Source organism: Natator depressus, chromosome 10 (genome assembly GCF_965152275.1).
Source record: "Natator depressus isolate rNatDep1 chromosome 10, rNatDep2.hap1, whole genome shotgun sequence".
Classification (NCBI taxonomy): domain Eukaryota; kingdom Metazoa; phylum Chordata; order Testudines; family Cheloniidae; genus Natator; species Natator depressus.
The window spans coordinates 25514913-25533852 of NC_134243.1; the positions used below are offsets into that span (position 1 = coordinate 25514913).

The window sequence follows — 18940 nt, forward strand, 5'->3', positions numbered from 1 at the left end:
GCCAATTTTCATTCACTTTTTTCCCTCTTAAGTTTTCTTCCCAATCAATTTCTCTCATAACTTTCCTCACCTTTGGGAAATTAGCCCTTTTGAAGCATCAAGTATCTATATTACTGATTGTCTTCTGTTTGCCCGCAATAAATGTAATCAGATCGTGATCACTGGTCCCTAGGTAACCACCAATTTACAGGCCAGTGGTTAGTTCATTGTCATTTGTCATAATGAAGTTCAAAATCAAGTTAACTTGTATTGGGTGCAATACCCTTTTTGTTAAAAAATTATCATCTATGATTTTTAGAAACTCCAAGTGATGTTTCCTACTGGCTTCATGAGACCTCCAGAATGGAGGTCATGAGACCTCCAATTTTTAAAAAGGGCTCCGGAGGTGATTCTGGCAATTATAGGCCGGTAAGCCTGATTTCAGTACTGGGAAAACTAGTTGAAATGATAGTAAAGAACAGAATTGTCAGACACATAGATGAACATAATTTGTTGGGGAAGAGTCAACATGGTTTTTGTAAATGGAAATCATGCCACACCAATCTACTAGAATTCTTTGAGGGGGTGGAGAAGCATATGGACAAGGGGGATCCAGTGGATATAGCGTACTTAGATTTTCAGAAAGCCTTTGACAAGGTCCCTCACCAAAGGCTCTTAAGCAAAGTAAGATGTCATGGGATAAGAGGGAAGGTCCTCTCATGGATTGGTAACTGGTTAAAAGATAGGAAACAAAGAAGAGGAATAAATGGTCAGTTTTCAGAATGGAGAGAGGTAAATAGTGGTGTCCCCCAAGGGTCTGTACTGGGCCCAGTCCTATTCAACATATTCATAAATGATCTGGAAAAAGGGGTAAACAGTGAGGTGGCAAAATTTGCAGATGAAACAAAACTACTCAAGATAGTTAAGTCCCAGGCAGACTGCGAAGAGCTACAGAAGGATCTCTCAAAACTGGGTGACTGGGCAACAAAATGGCAGATGAAATTAAATGTTGATACATGCAAAGTAATGCACATTGGAAAACATAATCCCAACTATAAATATAAAATGATGGTGTCTAAATTAGCTGTTACCACTCAAGAAAGGGGGGAGGGATAGCTCAGTGGTTTGAAAATTGGCCTGCTAAACCCAGGGTTGTGAGTTCAATCCTTGAGGGGGCCATTTAGGGATCTGGAGCAAAAATTGGGGATTGGTCCTGCTTTGAGCAGGGGGTTGGACTAGATGACCTCCTGAGGTCCCTTCCAACCCTGATATTCTATGATTCTATGATCTTGGGGTCATTGTGGATACTTCTCTGAAAACATCCACTTAATGTGCAGCAGCAGTCAAAAAAGCAAACAAAATATTGGGAATCATTAAGAAAGGGATAGATAATAAGACAGAAAATATCATATTGCCTCTAAATAAATCCATGGTACACCCACATCTTGAATACTGTGTGCAGATGTGGTTGCCCCATCTCAAATAAGATATATTGGAATTGGAAAAGGTTCAGAAAAGGGCTACAAAAATGATTAGGGGCATGGAACAGCTTCCGTATTAGGAGTGATTAAAAAGACTGGGACTTTTCAGCTTGGAAAAGAGATGACTCTGGGGGGATTATGATAGAGGTCTATAAAATCATGACTGGTGTGGAGAAAGTAAATAAGGAAGTGTTATTTGCTCCTTCTCATAACACAAGAACTAGGGGTCACCAAATGAAATTAATAGGCAGCAGGTTTAAAACAAACAAAAGGAAGGATTTTTTCACACAACGCACAGTCAACCTGTGGAACTCCTTGCCAGAGGATGTTCTGAAGGCCAAGACTATAGCAGGGTTCAAAAAAGAACTAGATGAATTCATGCAGGATGGGCAGGGATGGTGTCCCTACCCTCTGTTTGCTAGATGCTGAGAATGGGTGACGGGATGGATCACTTGATGATTACCTGTTCTTTTCATTCCCTCTGGGGCACTTGGCGTTGGCCATTGTCAGAAGACAGGATACTGGGCTAGATGGACCTTTGGTCTGGCCCAGTAGGGCCGTTCTTGTGTTCTTATGTTGTGCTTATACGGTGCCCATATTGGTGCCCAGCAGCATCACAGGTTTTCTTTACAGATGAGTGTTTAAGGAGTAATTTATCCTGCTCTCTGGGTTGATTTGGTGGCCTGTAACAAGCCTCCACTAGTAGCCGTCCTCGGGTTTTGTGAGTTAGGAATTGATCCATGTGCATTCAAGGTCTTGTAGTTCTTAGTTATCAGTGATCCTGAAACAGGTGATAGTGTCTTTAACGTAGAGTGACCCTCTCCTCCCCATCTCTTTTACCCACTCTCTCCTTCCTGAGCAGGTTATAACTGACGATTTTAACATTACAATCATGTGAAATATCCCACCAGCTATCAGGAATACCAGTAACCGCAATTTTTTTCTCATCAATGAGAATTACCTGTTCCTCTCGCGTGTGTCCCACACACCTAGCATTGGTATATAAGCAACTGAAAAATTTCTTCTCTTCACATCCTTTCCATATAGGTTCAATTTGTTCAAACACATGGAGTTTGAGATTGTACCGTGTTTGCCTCCTCAGCACCTTCCCTTGTGTTGATCCTTCAGTAATTCTTTGTTTAAATAGGGGCACTTATTTACTCTGGCTCCACCTGGCTCCTATTTCAGTGATACTGGTGGTGTAGAAGTTGGAGCAAGTGCAGTTCTTGATAAATATGTACCACTTCGATAATGCAGTGTCATGTGCATTATTAACCTCCCCTACGCCTGCCAGACTAGCAAACAATGCATGTGCTCTTGCAAACTTATCTCTGGGTGAAGTGCTTTTCTGCTGGAGCTCTTCACTGCACTGTCCCCAGTAGTGAGTGTCTGCAGGTTCAAGCCCCACTGATGGTGGTGGTCATGATTTATTTGTATTTCAGGAGTGCCTAGAGGTCTCAGCTTAGATTGGGGCCTCATGCTAGGCTCAGTTTGGCTCTGTACAAACACATTGGAAAAGATGACCCCTGCCCTGAAAAGCTTACAGTTGAAATAGAGAGGGCAGACAGAGAGTGGGAGGGTAGCAGGCAGGCTGTTGGCAAAGATGGGAATTGAACATCGGTCTCCTGAATCCCAGTCTAGTGCCTTATCTACTGAACCACCCTGCCTCTCATTTGTGTTTTACTGAGTAATTTCAGGATTGGCTCTTTTTGCCTGATGATCCCACTATTACTGGTGTCCAGTTTTTCTGAGTCCATCATGGTCTGATGCAGAGTTGCTTTATGTTTTCCTTCCAAATACTGTTTTATAAGCAGGTTAGCAAGTTTAACACTTCCAAGTTTTGTGGGACTGGAAGGCTGTATATGTCTAGGGTCTAACTCTTCTCTCATTGAAGTAAGTGGGAGTTTTTCCATTGATATTAATAAGAACAGGATTGGGCCTTTAGTTTAAATGTTCAGTTTCAGATCTACAGTTTTAAAATAGTTGACATTTCCCTCCCTCTTATTAATATGTGCAATTACCAAAGTGTTGAAGATTTCAACAAGTTCTGTGTTCTTTAATTATTCTGAAGTGTGGTTCAGGTAGGTGGAAATAGCTTTTGTGGTTGAAAGTGAATGGAAGTGTCACTGTCTCTGTCTTCTGACACCAGGCAGTGCAGAAACGATGATTTAATAACTCTTTGCTTTTCAGCATCTTGCACTGGGAATTAGAAACACTGTTCTTCATTAATGGGCATTGCTCATTTCAGGAGCGTTGTATAACCCATAATGGCTCAGTAGATTCTAATGACTCAGTTATCATTATACAGTGTCACTTTCAACATACGATCTGTGTTTACAGGGGTTCACTTCTTCTGTGTGCTTTTCAGCCTCCGGCCTCTCTCACGTGAGATTTGACTAGGAGTGGCATGAAACTGGTTGACCAGGTTTGCAGCACAGACATTTTGGAACAAAACTTGAATCCTTTATCTGCACTCACCAACTTTAGGGGGTTAGATAAAAAGGGACCCCACTGAATTTTGCTCATCTCTACAATGCGGGAAGCTCAGTGGATATTCTAAACAGCAAGTGTTAATCTGGCTGCTTCTCACCACAGATGAACATTACTTTAACTTAAAACCAGAAGCCCTGATTTTAAGGTAAAGAAATGCAGTGTAATGCTTGGGATTTTGTTTTGATTTTCCTGAGCAACTTTGGTAAGATTGTCTGATCCTCTTTTATTTGCTCCCACAGCTGTGAGGAATAGCAAGGTTATGTTTCAATGCAAATGTGTCTCATAAGTCCATCGAACTAAAAGTATCTCATCAAATTAAACCATTCTTCTGTCTGTTTTACCTACCGTTGTAACAAGTAACTCCTAAGTTTACTAGAGTTGAAAGAGATCAGAGGGGAGAAGTTCTCTGGTTCAGTTTGTTTTTACTTTGATAGCACTTGTGTATATTCGGTTTCACTCTTTCTCCTGGTACAGGCAGTCAGGCCCTGATCCTGCAAACTGTTCAGCTTGAGCAGAACTTGAGGCCCATGTGGAGCCCCGTAGTAGTGGTGCCCACAGCAGGTGTGTGGTGGAATTTCCCTTTGGAAGCACTTCTGAAATGATGACTCTCAGTAGCGTCTGATGTGAAAACTCAGTATTGCCTGACGTGTAACCAAAGCAAGGCTGATCCACAAAACTCGTGGTGTCTACTTTTTCTGGCCTTCTGCATTAAGTATTGATTCCAGAAGTCCAAGTACCTTTATTGAAAAGCTTCCTTGAGATTATTGGAAAGGCTTAATTTTATTATAATGAAAAGTAATTAAACTAGAAAGATGTTATGGCCCACCAAGTGCTGTAAGGCTTTCATGCACTTTGTCATTGTTTAGAGCTGGGCTTGAAAAATCCACTTTCCCTGGCAGGGTCTTCTAATCCCTTCTCTTCTCTAACCACAAGGCAGTGCTTTAAAATGAACCACTATCTCCAAGGTAACGGTGTTATTGTAGCAGCAACGATTATAGCAAATTTTCTGTCCTTGTGAATATCCTATCTCCATTGTTTTGGTTTCATAGCCAGCAATTTAATGGGGGCTAACGGAGGCTCACATAAATGCTGGATTCTTGACTGTCATTGAAGCATAACAACTCATATGACTGTAATTTATTCTTTGTTCTCCATCTGTCCTTCCCAAAAAGACTGGGCGCAGTTCCTGATGGATGACAATCTGAGGGCTTTGAAGCTTTTGTGTGGTAGTCAGTAGTAGAGGAGATCCCTGCAGAGCTTGCTTGTCAGCAGTTTCCCAAACCATCCTGCTGGTGCAGGACAGAATAGCCAGGGAAGTGTGTGGAAGAGAACATGACAAGCTGCTGCATAGTACGAGGTACACACTGCAGCATGTGTGCTGCTGGTCCCTTGGGGCTGGGGAGTGCCCATGGTGACGGTTGCTAGTGTTCTAGTGAGCATTAGGGGGCACGCAGTGAAGGCTTGTTTATTGCCCAACCCTGTACAGTGCAGAGCAGGATTTGGCCCTAAACTGGCTTGACTATAGAGGTGAGACTGGAAGCTAGCTCATCAGAGCATGTTAACAAGTGAATGAACCATCTGCTTCAGAAAACACCATTGTAGGAGCAGCTGATCCCATGGAATGGGAAAGTGATGTATCTTGCTTCTGTGGCTTTCTGCAGTTTATTAGAACTTGGCTCCAATGAGGAACGGCTGCATTGCAGAGACCTTCACACTGTCCTTCAGGCTGGAATATCCTGACCACAGTGTTAGTGAACCAGTTCTCAGAACTGGTTCTCTGTTTGCACTCCCTACTCTTACCTCTCTCCCCGCCCCTCTGCATCATAAACAGTCCTTGCAGAGATTCCCTGGCTTGCTGTAGTTTCCTAATGTATTGGGGCATGAGTTCTGGAAGAACTAGGTTCGTTACGTCCGTAACTAAGGATGCTATGTTAGCCAGAAACAGTTTGTAAATGGGGATACCCTGGGATGCATTTCCATTTCAGGCCACACATTCATACGTCTGCGATCAGAAGAGATTACTGAAAGGCAAGAGTTTTACTTTGGGCCGTGACAACCTCCTTTTACATCTAGATGTCACACTCCTGTTGCATGAAGGAAATCAGACATTGCCTTTGTTACCCTTCCAGACTCTTTGGCAGAATGTAGGGATTGTCTTTTTCAAACTCCTCTTTGACTTGCTGTCAGTTGAGTTGCAAGACCAGCATCTTGCCTTAACACCCTTTGGGCTGTTCTTGTACCTGTAGAGTGGGGTATAAAATCATGTATTGGAGACATGAGAAGTAGTAATTTTTCTCCGGAAGGTGAGTCTAGTTCTGAGCTGAGAGACAGAATTGAAAGTGAATATTCCAGCAAAAGAATCGAAGCTTCAGCACCAAGGGAACTCGCAGTGCAACAGCTCTGAAATTGTCTTGAATGGAGAATGTTTCTTTGCTTATTGGAATCTGCCAGTTTAGAACCTCATTGAGGTAAGCCTGGCAAGTGTGACCGTATCCCTTAAACAACAGAGAGCTACCAGGCTTATACTGTGGTGTGATTCCTCTTAAAGCACCTAACCTGGCCGTGGTCTTTCTCACTGCTTTTCAAGTTTGAAGTATTTGTATTAGCAGGGGTTTGTCCAAGTGCACAGGTCATAATGTTTGATTGAACGCTCAGAACTTCTATGGAAGCAAAAAATGAGGACTCGGCAGTGAGTTGAAGTGATGCTTTGTACAAAACACGTGTTGTTAATGGCTACATACCATCTGTTGCTGTGCACCAGTAATGAAATCTGTTCATGTTAAACTATAATTCCATGGAGTTGCCATCCCATTGCTATACCATATGAACATGCCCAAAGGTGGACCAAGCATCCCTTTGGATTTTTATAGCCTGTTTTAGACTCTTCTCTCTCTCTCTTTCTCTCTCTCTTTCCTGTTTCTCTGCTCCATGAAACACATTAGCTGAGTCACAGGTTGGATTTTATCATTTGAATATCCCAAGTGACTTTTTGCGTGGCAAAAGGAAGCAGAGAGCTGCTCTGCACAGCCCTGCCTCTGTTACATTTTAAAAGGAGATGGTCCTGAACAATATTCCCCAGTCGGACCTCTTGTCTCCTTAACCCTCTGCTCACCGGAATCTTGGGGTGTTGAAAATCCAGATCTGAGTGTTCTGATTTGAGTCCATTGCTGGTTCTAAAGTACCAGAGGCAGGCTGTGGCTTTGCCTAGCCCAGGGCTGCCGTCCGTCTTCTTCCCACACTGCCAGTCAGATGGGTTGCTTTCATTGGTATACTGAAATATCCAAAGCAGGATCTGTTATGGCAGGTAGAACTAGCTCCCACAGGAAGAGGGGGAACAGATCATTCAATGTTATTTGGGGGGGGGTATGGAAATGAGCAAATTAGTGAGCAGGATTTTCCGTAGGTTTTTCTGCCATTCATGTATTTTCACACATAATACTAATGCAAAGTGGACTTCCCATTGAAAACTACAACAGTATGTGTCCACAATGATGTTGATAATAACCCAAACCTAGACCCCTGGTCTGCTGCATCCCAAGTAGCCAAGAGAAAAGATGAGTTTTGTGGCATGTTCTGGGGGCTGACAATTCTGTGGCTTGGTCCAAGGATAGGATAGCAACTACAGTGTCTCACATGGGCAAACAGGCAGCTATTGAGGTAGCCAGACCCCAAACCATTTGGGCCGCCTTGGGCCAAAACCATGGCTGAGCACTGGTGTCATGTTCTCTGTGTGGTGCGCTGCTTAAGAATGTGGCATGCCTGACTAATCTAATTGCCTTCTATGATGAGATAACTGGCTCTGTGGATGAGGGGAAAGCGGTGGACGTGTTGTTCCTTGACTTTAGCAAAGCTTTTGACACGGTCTACCACAGTATTCTTGCCAGCAAGTTAAAGAAGTATGGGCTGGATGAATGGACTATAAAGTGGATAGAAAGTTGGCTAGATTTTCGGGCTCATGATCAATGGCTCCATGTCTAGTTGGCAGCCGGTATCAAGTGGAGTGCCTCAAGGGTCGGTCCTCGGGCTGGTTTTGTTCAATATTTTCATAAATGATCTGGAGGATGGTGTGGATTGCACCCTCAGCAAGTTTGCAGATGACACTAAACTGGGAGGAGAGGTAGATACGCTGGAGGGTAGGGATAGGATACAGAGGGCCCTAGACAAATTAGAGGATTGGGCCAAAAGAAATCTGATGAGGTTCAACAAGGACAAGTGCAGACTCCTGCACTTAGGACGGAAGAATCCCATGCACCGGTCCAGACTGGGGACCGAATGGCTCGGCAGCAGTTCTGCCGAAAAGGACCTAGGGGTTTCAGTGGACAAGAAGCTGGATATGAGTCCACAGTGTGCCCTTGTTGCCAAGAATGCCAATGGCATTTTGGGATGTATAAGTAGGGGCATTGCCAGCAGATCGAGGGAGGTGATCATCCCCCTCTATTCGACATTGGTGAGGCCTCATCTGGAGTACTGTGTCCAGTTTTGGGCTCCACACTACAAGAAGGATGTGGAAAAATTGGAAAGAGTCCAGCGGAGGGCAACAAAAATGATTAGGGGACTGGAACACATGACTTATGAGGAGAGGCTGAGGGAACTGGGATTGTTTAGTCTGCGGAAGAGAAGAATGAGGGGGGATTTGATAGCTGCTTTCAACTACCTGAAAGGGGGTTCCAAAGAGGATGGATCTAGACTGTTCTCAGTGGTAGCTGATGACAGAACAAGGAGTAATGGTCTCAAGTTGCAGTGGGGGAGGTTTAGGTTGGATATTAGGAAAAACTTTTTCACTGGGAGGGTGGTGAAACACTGGAATGGGTTACCTAGAGAGGTGGTGGAATCTCCTTCCTTAGATATTTTTAAGGTCAGGCTTGACAAAGCCCTGGCTGGGATGATTTAGTTGGGGATTAGTCCTGCTTTGAGCAGGGGATTGGACTAGATGACCTCCTGAGGTCTCTTCCAACACTGATATTCTATGATTCTATGACTTCATCTTGCAGGTGGCCTCATGATGCAGCCACACCTTGGACGTGTACATGCAGAGAGCTTGTTCTAAAATCTAGGCACTTATCCTGTGAAAGTTCTGTCCTTCATGCTCATGAGTGTTCTGCTATTGGTCATCAGTTTCCTGCTTCTAGTTCAATGTCACTGTTACGAAGGTGGGATGTAACTGGCATGGAACAGGCATTCTCTTCGGTAGCTAGGGACAGTCTCATAGATGGTTCTGAATATCAGGAAATGGACAGTCTGTTCACTAGAGAGCTGACACCAAGAGCTGGGAATCAGGGTGAAATATGTCTCTGGAGACTGCTTCGCTTCGTACCATTTGGAGCTTTTTCCGGGGTTGTGGCTTTATTCAGTGGCATCAAGTGTAGGTTTCTTTGGAATTGTGGCTCGTAGAACGAAGCATTGATTATTTAGCAGGGGGCTCTCTTGTTGTTATCGAACCTTCCCCAGGTGCAGGGTCTGTTTCACAATGGTAGGGCAGAAATCCCTCAAAAGTTCCAAGGTTTCTCTTTGTGTGGTTGGCTCAAACTCCATTAAGGAAGGTGGATTGGGCAACTCTCTCTTTTTGTCTTGGCTTCCATGGCCCCTTGTTAGGTCATCCCCTCTTTTGTTGATTGCAAGACTGGAGCAGTTTGCCTTGGACTGAAGTTATCTGAAGGCATTCAGGTTTGATAACCCAGGGTAGCTCTACTGGTGTCTCCTGTCTTGCTACTCAATAAAAATATTAGTGTTGTAGGGGTATTAAATGAGTTACAAAGTGTGCAAGATACACAGATCTTAGAAGCATTGAAACTAGCTATCTAGGGCAACTCTCGGCCATGCAGGATTGTTCCTTCTGACATATTTTGACCACACTGAAAACACTTACACTAAAAGGTTTCCCTTTGACTTTGTCTTTGTCCCTGGAGGGCTAACTAGAGCCTTACTGATATGAATAGCGACTGTGAGACTGTAACATTCCATATTTAGACAATTTTTTAATAAGCGCCCCTCCTTCGATTCACGTGCAGGCCTCCCTAAAAATAGTGCAGTATAAGATACTCACAATCACAATGGTATTGTGATGGGAAACGAGAGTTGCCAGATAGCATAAAACTTAATATACATGCTCTCGGTTCTACCCGGAGTCAGGAACAACGAGGAAATTTTGTTTCATGGTCTCTGTGTGTATATAATGTCTTCTGCAGTTTCCACAATATGCTATGCATCCGATGAAGTGAGCTGTAGCTCACGAAAGCTCATGCTCAAATAAACTGGTTAGTCTCTAAGGTGCCACAAGTCCTCCTTTTCTTTTTTCTTTTTACGAATACAGACTAACACGGCTGTTACTCTGAAACCTGTCATTTTCTATTTTAATATTTTTGGCTGAGATTTTTCAAAGTCCCCTAAGGGATTTAGATGCAGAATTCAATTTAAAATTAAAGGCAGTTGGTGTCCAAATCCCTTAAGTAGCTTTGGACAAACTCAGCCTTATTTTCAAATATTCATCAGTCCATAAGAACAAGACATCTTTGTGTTTTAGCCTCCTAGCAGATCCTCTACTAGATTACATCTATAACCTGCATTGCATTTAGTGCAAACGTAGTCAAAAAGAAAACAGCTATCACATACTGAAACACTTTGATTCTTTTTGCTTAGTTTATCTGATCTCTTCAAGTTCACTTGATTTCCAAAACTAAACTTATTGCTCCCGCCTGTAACTCAAAGAAGGGTTTCAAAACAACCTTTGAATTATCCCTTCATCTTAAACTCCATCACTCAATGCGTTTTTCCACTCCCTCTCTACTGCTGATTTGTCATCTTTCCCATAGCTATATAGTTTTCTTTTTGCCACCAATGGAGAGACTAATCCAGCTCGAACATTGCTTGCTCTTTAACATCAAAACATCATTTAACCATGTCACAAGGCAGGAGCAATTCTCTGTCCAGTGTTTTGCAGCCTGTTTGTGTACTGTTCACACAAAGTTAACATTGCCATATCCAGTGAGACACGCAGCGGGAAGATGCAGGGGAAAGAATCTCCATTCAGTAGGAAGCCAAGCGCATCAGTGTGTGAGAAATGAAATCTGTCTGCAGCCCTGGGCCATTCTGCAGTCCTGGGTCAAAAGGACTGTCCTGTTTTTGATCAAGTAACTCTGTCAACAGGAAGGGGAAGGGGAAGATGTGAGGCAGAGAAGCATTAGAGGGAGGAAGCACTTAGAGCCTTTCTAGGGTGGAGTGAGATTTTTCTCATAAACTTCAGTCTCCTGGCATGTCGGTTTGTATAAGGTTAGAAGACAAGCACAAAATTGATGTAGTCAACATAATGCTCAAACATTTCCTGCCTCTCTTACTAACAATGGCGTAGATTAAACTGAAACTGGACGATGGTTCCAGGGGTCTAAGGACAGCCCACTGTAAAACTCTCATCACACGGGCTGGACACTTGCTGTTCTTACTGGTTGGGCATACTCACAGACACCTCCATTTTGGAGTACGGTCACCAGGAGTTAATTTTGCCTTGAACAGCATGCCAAGGCAGTTCGGAGCAGAATTAGGATTCTTAGGATCATATTTGTAAAATGTAAATGGATTCTAACATTGTGGAAGGAAAAAGCAGCAACTAGGTTTGTCCATTGGGTTAATTAACTTAAAAGAGCTTGGGTCAGAGTAAGTCCAGCTTTGTTAAACTGACAATTTATGGATTACAATGATACCAGCTTCTTGTTCTCTGTGTGGGCACCCAGTGGGCGAATAGCTGTGTGGATAGAAAAGGTAAGATGGTAATGGAGAGCATAACCTTCAGCCTCTGTACCCATCCCATTCACTCTTCTCCCTAACATATAGTCTGCACTGCAGGCAGGTGCAGCTCTCATGTTATCTGCATGTTGGTGCACATGCTCTGGATTATTAGGAAAAGCTTTCTGTTAATGTGCACCTGGTTTCCCTTTCATCTCGAGAGCTAGCCACATACATGTAACTATACGAATCATTCAGATTGTATCGCTAGTCAAACATCAGTACAAAATAATAAACCAATAGATGTTACCACTGAGGGTAATCTTTTTTCTTTTTTTTTTCCCACTCTGCTTGGACAAGAACACAAGAGACTTGATTGCTTGCTCTGTTGCTCGTGTACTTAGCACATTGCTGCTGTGTTCAGGGTTTGCAGGAGGCAGTTCAAATCCTTTCCGTCTAAGGCTAGCTGTCAGTGTCTCTTTTGAATGCCTCAGCATGCACAGAGTTTAGATGGATGTCACCTGCGTTCAGAAAAGTTTTTAAAGCGAAAGCTGACCCCTATTTGCGGAGCAGCTCCTTCAGCCAAACCGACGACAATGCTTGGGAATGGCACCAGTTTGGATTGAAGCCTGTAAAGCAGTGATGTGACTGCATGCGCTCAACACCTAGCATGCGTGTGTCAGTGAGATTGAGGTGCTTTTGGCTGTCGGGATGATGAATAGATGCTGCTTTGTTTCCAACCCTTTCTAACTCTGCAGCTGTCGCTTTATAAAATGTTGCCTGGAGTTGGCAGAGTGTGTTTGAAGCCCCATGGAAAAGAATGCATCACTGCTCTTTGCTCCATTGCTTCCACTGGTACAGGTTGACCGTATCTTTTCTACTTATATTTTCTGTATGCAGGTGATGGAGTCTTGAATTAATGCTTTTGGTCACTGTTTTAGGTATTTTATTCTGTCGCCTGGAGTCCCTTACCAGGGGGCTGTGTGTATTTAGTGGTTGTGCACCAGTGCCTTTCACTGAATGGCATTTGGTCTGCTCAGGTGCATCTCTAGGCCCCAGGGACACTGGAGGACAAAAGAGAGTGTGAGTTTTGTTGCCAGTAATAGCTAACGGGGATTCTCTGTTAGCCCAAATAATAGAAGCCTATGGGCTGTTTGGAGCTGATGGTCCTCAGGTTTGTTCCTCCTGCACATGCATGATAGGGTGTGACAGTGGAGTTATAGCAAAGCTGCTCATTTCGTTACAGCTTATGGGCAATTGGCATTCACCGTTGTGCCCAGACTACATCTGGGATAGCATGGCCCAGTGCTGAGTCCTTTAGGTAAGTTATATTCCCCTCAGGTACTTATTGTAAAAATGCCATCCCCAGACGGGTAGTGATGAGTGGAACATGAGTCTTCTGTTTGAATGACTCAGGCTGATTCATATCAGGCTTATCACCTCTAAGAGTATGGCTACACTGCAGTAAAACCCCTGTGGCTGGCCCGCATCAGCTGACATGGGCTGTGGGGCTATAAAATTTCAGTGTAGATGTTCACGCTTGGGCTGGCTCTGGGACCTGCAAGTGGGGAGGGTCCTAGAGCCTGGGCGCCAGCCCAAGGCTAAATGTCTACGCTGTAGTTTTGTAGCCCCAGGGCCCAAGCCCCACATGGGCCAGCCGCAGGAGTTAAATTACAATGTAGATATACCCCTTGTCATAAATATAAAGGGAAGGGTAACCTCCTTTCTGTATACAGAACTATAAAATCCCTCCTGGCCTGAGGCAAAACCTTTCACCTGTAAAGGGTTAAGAAGCTAGGATAACCTTGCTGGCACCTGACCAAAATGACCAATGAGGAGACAAGTTATTTTCAAAGCTGGGGGATGGGGGGGACAAAGGGTCTGTGTCTGTCTGTGTGATGCTTTTGCCAGGAACAGAAAAGGAATGGTGTCTTAGAACTTAGTAAGTAATCTAGCTAGATATGCGTTAGATTATGATTTCTTTAAATGGCTGAGAAAATAAGCTGTGCTGAATGGAATGGGTATTCCTGCATTTGTGTCTTTTTGTAACTTAAGGTTTTGCCTAGAGGGATTCTCTGTGTTTTGAATCTAATTACCCTGTAAGGTATTTACCATCCTGATTTTACAGAGGTGATTCTTTTACTTTTTCTTTAATTAAAATTCTTCTTTTAAGAACCTGATTGTTTTTTCATTGTTCTTAAGATCCAAGGGTTTGGGTCTGTGTTCACCTATGCAAATTGGTGAGGATTTTTTATCAAGCCTTCCCCAGGAAAGGGGGTGTAGGGTTTGGGGGGATATTTTGGGGGGGAAGATGTCTCCAAGTGGTCTCTTTCCCTGTTCTTTGTTTAACACGCTTGGTGGTGGCAGCAAAGGGTTCAAGGACAAGGCAAAGTTTGTACCTTGAGAAAGTTTTTAACCGAAGCTGGTAAGAATAAGCTTAGGGGGTCTTTCATGCAGGACCCCACATTCATGCAGGTCCCTAGAGTTCAGAGTGGGGAAGGAACCTTGACACCCCTAGTTGAAGAGCAGTGACAAAAGCTGCATCAGCTCATCTGTCAGTGCTCATTAGCTCATTCTCTGAATTTCCCCACAGCACCTATTGTTCTTCAGTGATGCTCAGATTAACCCTTTGACGCGGGGACTTTGGCTTTCTGGTGCCCTGTAGCACTGTGCTAGTGCTGTGATGCTGCATTGACAGTCAGGACATCTCACATTTGTATCTAAGCCCCTGGGAGCAGCTTGGACTGCCATGTACATAGTAAGAGTGTCTTATTGGGTCACATTGGAAGTGTTTGGGATATAAAGGCCACAAGGCAGACTGGATGCCAGAGGGGTGGTAGCCATTTCTTTTGAGCACTTCCAGTGGTTCCACTGAGGATAGTTTCAATAGTCTGCTTTCAAGAAGCTACTTGTACCCACTCTCTACGGCAAGCTCCTGGAGCCAGGAGATGTCAAGTCTCAAATAATCATATGGTTAGTGTGCTCAGAGGCGGATTAAGATTTACTGGGGCCCTGGACACAAAGAACTTTTGCCCTACTCCCCTCTTCCCCCCTTACCCAGGTTCTGGTGCTCCTGCGGGGGGGCCCAAATTGGCCAGGGCCCCTGGGCATGGGCCCATACATTAATCCACCACTGAGTTTGATGCAGCTGTGGGTTGAGAGGGCAGCTGGAGCCATGGGAGGTAAAGACCAGTTGGATCAGGCTGTGTGGGGAAGGTGCATTGAATTTGGTGGAGCTGGTATTAAATCATAATGGAAGACTTTCCTTAGATTTCCCCTGGGAAAGCTTTTTCTGCCTTATATTGCCATTCCTCATTGCTGTAAAAGGCTGATTTTACACAGGGATTGCTTCTGCAGAGGCTCTGTGTTGACTGCTTTGCTCCATGCTGGTCTGTCTGGAGTTGTATTCCCGTGGGAAAGAGGAGCTTTTCTGCAGCTATTTTTTTAACCTATACGGTAGGAAAATGTGTGGCTGAGAGTTGGCTACACAATTATTATTAATCACTTGGGCTCCCACAGCCTTCAGGGGTGAAAAGCTTGTTCTGAGCTATAAGCCCAGCTTCCTGCTGTTTTTGCTTTATTAGTGGCAGGCTGCTGGAAGGGGGCAAGGAGGGGGCCTTGGAAAAGTTCGTAGCAGTCAGTGAAAAAGTGGTGGGTTAGTAACCTTTAACGTTCTCTATGGCTGACCCTGATATTGGGAACTAGGAGGAGGAGATACATTATTTCCAGGCGGGTTCTGCTTGGATTGCATACAGTAAACAGCTACCAATTAATAAGCTGACTATGCAGCTTTGGGCGTACTTGCTCTGGGGCCTGTGTACCCACCTTAACGCTGCTGATGAATGGCAGATAAAGGGAGCGAGTGTTGTCAATGGAAGCTGAAAATGGCTCAGTATTTGCCTGTTCCCTGAGGCCCATGTTTAGAATTTTTTGCACAGCATAAGGCTTTAGAAGAAAGAACTCTAAGGCATTTGACACTCTCTTGTATATTAATTTCGATGTCTATTCTGTTCCCCCGCCAAAAATGTTGAGGGAATTAAAGTTGAGAGTACATCTCAGTAACTTAAGGGTAAACATAATCACCGGGATGTTGTAATTCTCCCAAAATCCAGGAGTGGAAATGATGCTTAAAAGAAATCCAACCAAGTTAAGGTAAGAATGACACATTTAAGGGTTTGGCAACCTATAATTGTAGCCTGCAGTGATGCCATGGAATAATCGTACAATTATGACTTGAGGCATTGAATCAACTGGTTCAGCATCAGACCTTTCCCCTCAGGGTGTGACTACAGGGCAGAGGGGAACACGGACTGGCCCCGCTGCAAAAAGCTGGCTTGAGATGTGGAGAAGGTGGGAAATATCTGTATTTCTGGAAGAATAGATGTGACAGAGTTTCCCACCTCACTAGGTGTGAAGGGGTTAATGTCTTTCCTGGAACAGGGTACTGGGGAAGAAGTCACATGGGCTGGAGGCATCTCTGGAGTGGTGAATGCTCAAGAACCCTCAGCAACTGAACCTAGCCCTCGGAGACACAGTGGAGGACAGCGATCCGTCATTAACTTTTAATGACTGGCAGCCGAAAATGTTGCACCAGCTCAGCTGCAACTTGAAACCAAGACCCTGAGGTGTCAGCTCGCTGGAATAAGAATTTGGCTGCCAAGTGCAGTATGGCAAATTGAGTCCTAGATGCTCTGGGCTAGAGGCAGGGTGTACTGCTAGCATGGACATCTGTGTAAGCTTCGCTCTTCCATTCTCACCTTCCCGTACTGCGTTCAGTTGACTAATAAGTGCTGGCTTGTTTTGAGAAGGCCATCCTATGTTGCTGCAAAACGTCTGCTGGTTGTATGGTTCCCAAAAAGGGGTAAGTCTCCAACAGGGGCATAAAGTCCTTTGGACCCGCTGGAGAAACCACAGCAAGAAACGGAGTCATGCAGCCAGAGCCCCAGTCTCGGAGTGGGCAGAGCCATGAGGCTCTCCCTTGCAAAAAGTGGAGGCCTAGGGCAGAGCACTAATGGGGTATACTCCCAGAAAGAGTGTATAAAGGTCAGAGGCCTGGTGGGCCCTGGGGATCTAAAGGTAGGAAGTCAATCTGAAAGAAAAGTGCGGGTTATAGAGTTGATGAAGCAGCTGTTACAGAGCAATAGCAGAAGTGGTACAACTAATTATTCTGCAAGTGCCAGAATACATTTACCTGGAGCTCTCCCCCCCCCCCCTTTTTTTTTTGTGTGTGTTTTTCCCTTAACAGTATTGAAGGAGAATATGTTCTAGTGGCTGGCGATGAAGTCACCTACAAGATGTGCTCTATTCCACCTAAGAATGAGAAGCTGCAAGCTGTAGACGTGGTCATTACCCATCTAGCACCTGGAACAAAACACGAGACCTGGTCAGGGCATGTTATTAGTTCCTAAGTTATCCCGCATGAAGCTGTATCATCGAAGACACTCAACAACTGACTTTCACGTGAGACTGACAAATGAATATTTTGCATATTGAGTGGGAAAACTGTTAATAAGGTAGGAGTTGGCCAAATTACCATTTTTACAATAGGCACGATACTTAAAAACAACATACAAACTCTAAGGGAAAAAAATAGCTTAAGGAAATTTCCATGCCGGGTGTGTCTGCTTTTGTGATCTGTGACTTGAATGATAGTGGATGCCCAAAGGTGTTAGGAACTCTAACTAAAACAGATTGGAGTGATAAGATTTTCTATCAAAATGGCAGCACTGAGGGACATGCTTAGAGACCCAGTATCCACCTGTAACATATTGTTCCCTTTGGCTAAATTTCTGTAAATGTGGCGAATGCTCAGGCAGCAGAATGTCAGCAGAATACTGCTAAAAAGTCTCTGAGTAAATGTACTTGTGAGAGAGAGAGAGAGAGCGAGAGACATTCGTTGCTGCAATTTCTTTTCTTCACAAGCTAAATAACAAGCACATTGTAGAGTCTTAATCTGACAGCTCTCAGTTTTGACAGCACCTTCTGGTTAACTGTCAGGTGGAACAGTTGCAAATTAGCTAGCTGCAGGAGTGTGGAATTGTTAGCTTTATTAAATGTGGGTTGTTTGTGCATTTACGTTGTGTGCCTTGATGGGTGATTAGCAACAGATTTACAGACCAGTAGTTACAAAAGTAGGTTGCTTCGCACTAAGCAGTAGAAAAGCAACAGAGGTGGGAGTGGTTCACAGCCTCTGATGGTGCCTGAATTTAATGAAATCTTTAAACTGCCTTGATTTTTTTCATATATACATGTTTGCGAGAGTAGTTAGTGTCTACCATGGCTTGTTAGCATTTACACAGTCACGGCACTTGCGAAAAAGTGAACTCTGCCGTGTTCAGATCACTGTATATAAAATGCTGTGTGAATTATTTAGTAGCTTGAGTGAGAAAGCCTTGTAGTGGATTCTGTGTCCTGCTTTCCTGCCAAGCCTGCTCAGTGCTGTGTAGTGCTGCGGCCACCACCTAGAATCTGTTCTCCGCTTCTGTTCCCGCAGGCTTTCGCGCAGACAAACCATTGTAACTGTTCATTTCTGCATTGGCTCTGCTACTGCTTGTCCTCCGTAAGTTTTCCAAATGAAGCATTGTCCCCACACAGAGTGAGCAGAAATTAAACCGGTTGAAATGAAACTCTCTTCTCTTAGTTACGTGGCATTTGCCTGTTCACTATAGTAACAATCAGGACTTGTGCTGTTGTGGAATGCATGAAGATGCTATTTCACAGAGAAAGGTGAAATGGCCCAAGCCATTTCAACCTAAAAGAAAAGAAATGTGAAGGTTAATAATTACTGTGATATTTCGTTTCACTTTTAATTCATCTATATTGTACTGCATAGTTTGTAAGCTACTTTGAGTTTTAAACCTGTATTTGTTGTGGGTTTAATATGCTGTAGATTGTAGATTAGCATACACTGCTTCCTTCACAATAAAAGTTTATTTCATAACTGGTTGATAAGTTATCATCAGTATACTCACTCACGACCTATTCTGTATTTAAGACTAGTACTAATTAAAAGTTTGTGTGTGTGTGTGTGTGTGTGTGTGTGAGAGAGAGAGAGAGAGAGAGAGGTGAAGTTGTTCGCAAAAATCACTTCTGTGCAATATCAAATTATGGGTATTGGAAAATGAGTAACTTTACAGTTTCCTAGCTGGTGAAAACATTAGTTAAATCTAGCAGTTGTGTAGGCTGACTGATCTCTGGTGTATTTTATTAGAAGACTTTAGGTTTTAAGTAAAATCTGTATTCTTTTTCAGGTGTTTACTTGATAATCACAA

At 43.8% G+C, this 18940-nt stretch overlaps 1 protein-coding gene across 1 annotated transcript in view; it reads left to right on the forward strand.

Moving 5' to 3' along the window:
- CARHSP1 (calcium regulated heat stable protein 1) overlaps positions 1-17534 on the forward strand; it is a 56749-nt gene extending 39215 nt beyond the window's left edge. The window contains exon 4 of the mRNA XM_074964647.1: positions 16915-17534. Within this exon, the coding sequence (XP_074820748.1) occupies positions 16915-17077 (163 nt within the window). The 3' untranslated portion in view covers positions 17078-17534. The remainder of the gene's footprint in view (positions 1-16914) is intronic.
- Positions 17535-18940: the final 1406 nt, after the last annotated feature.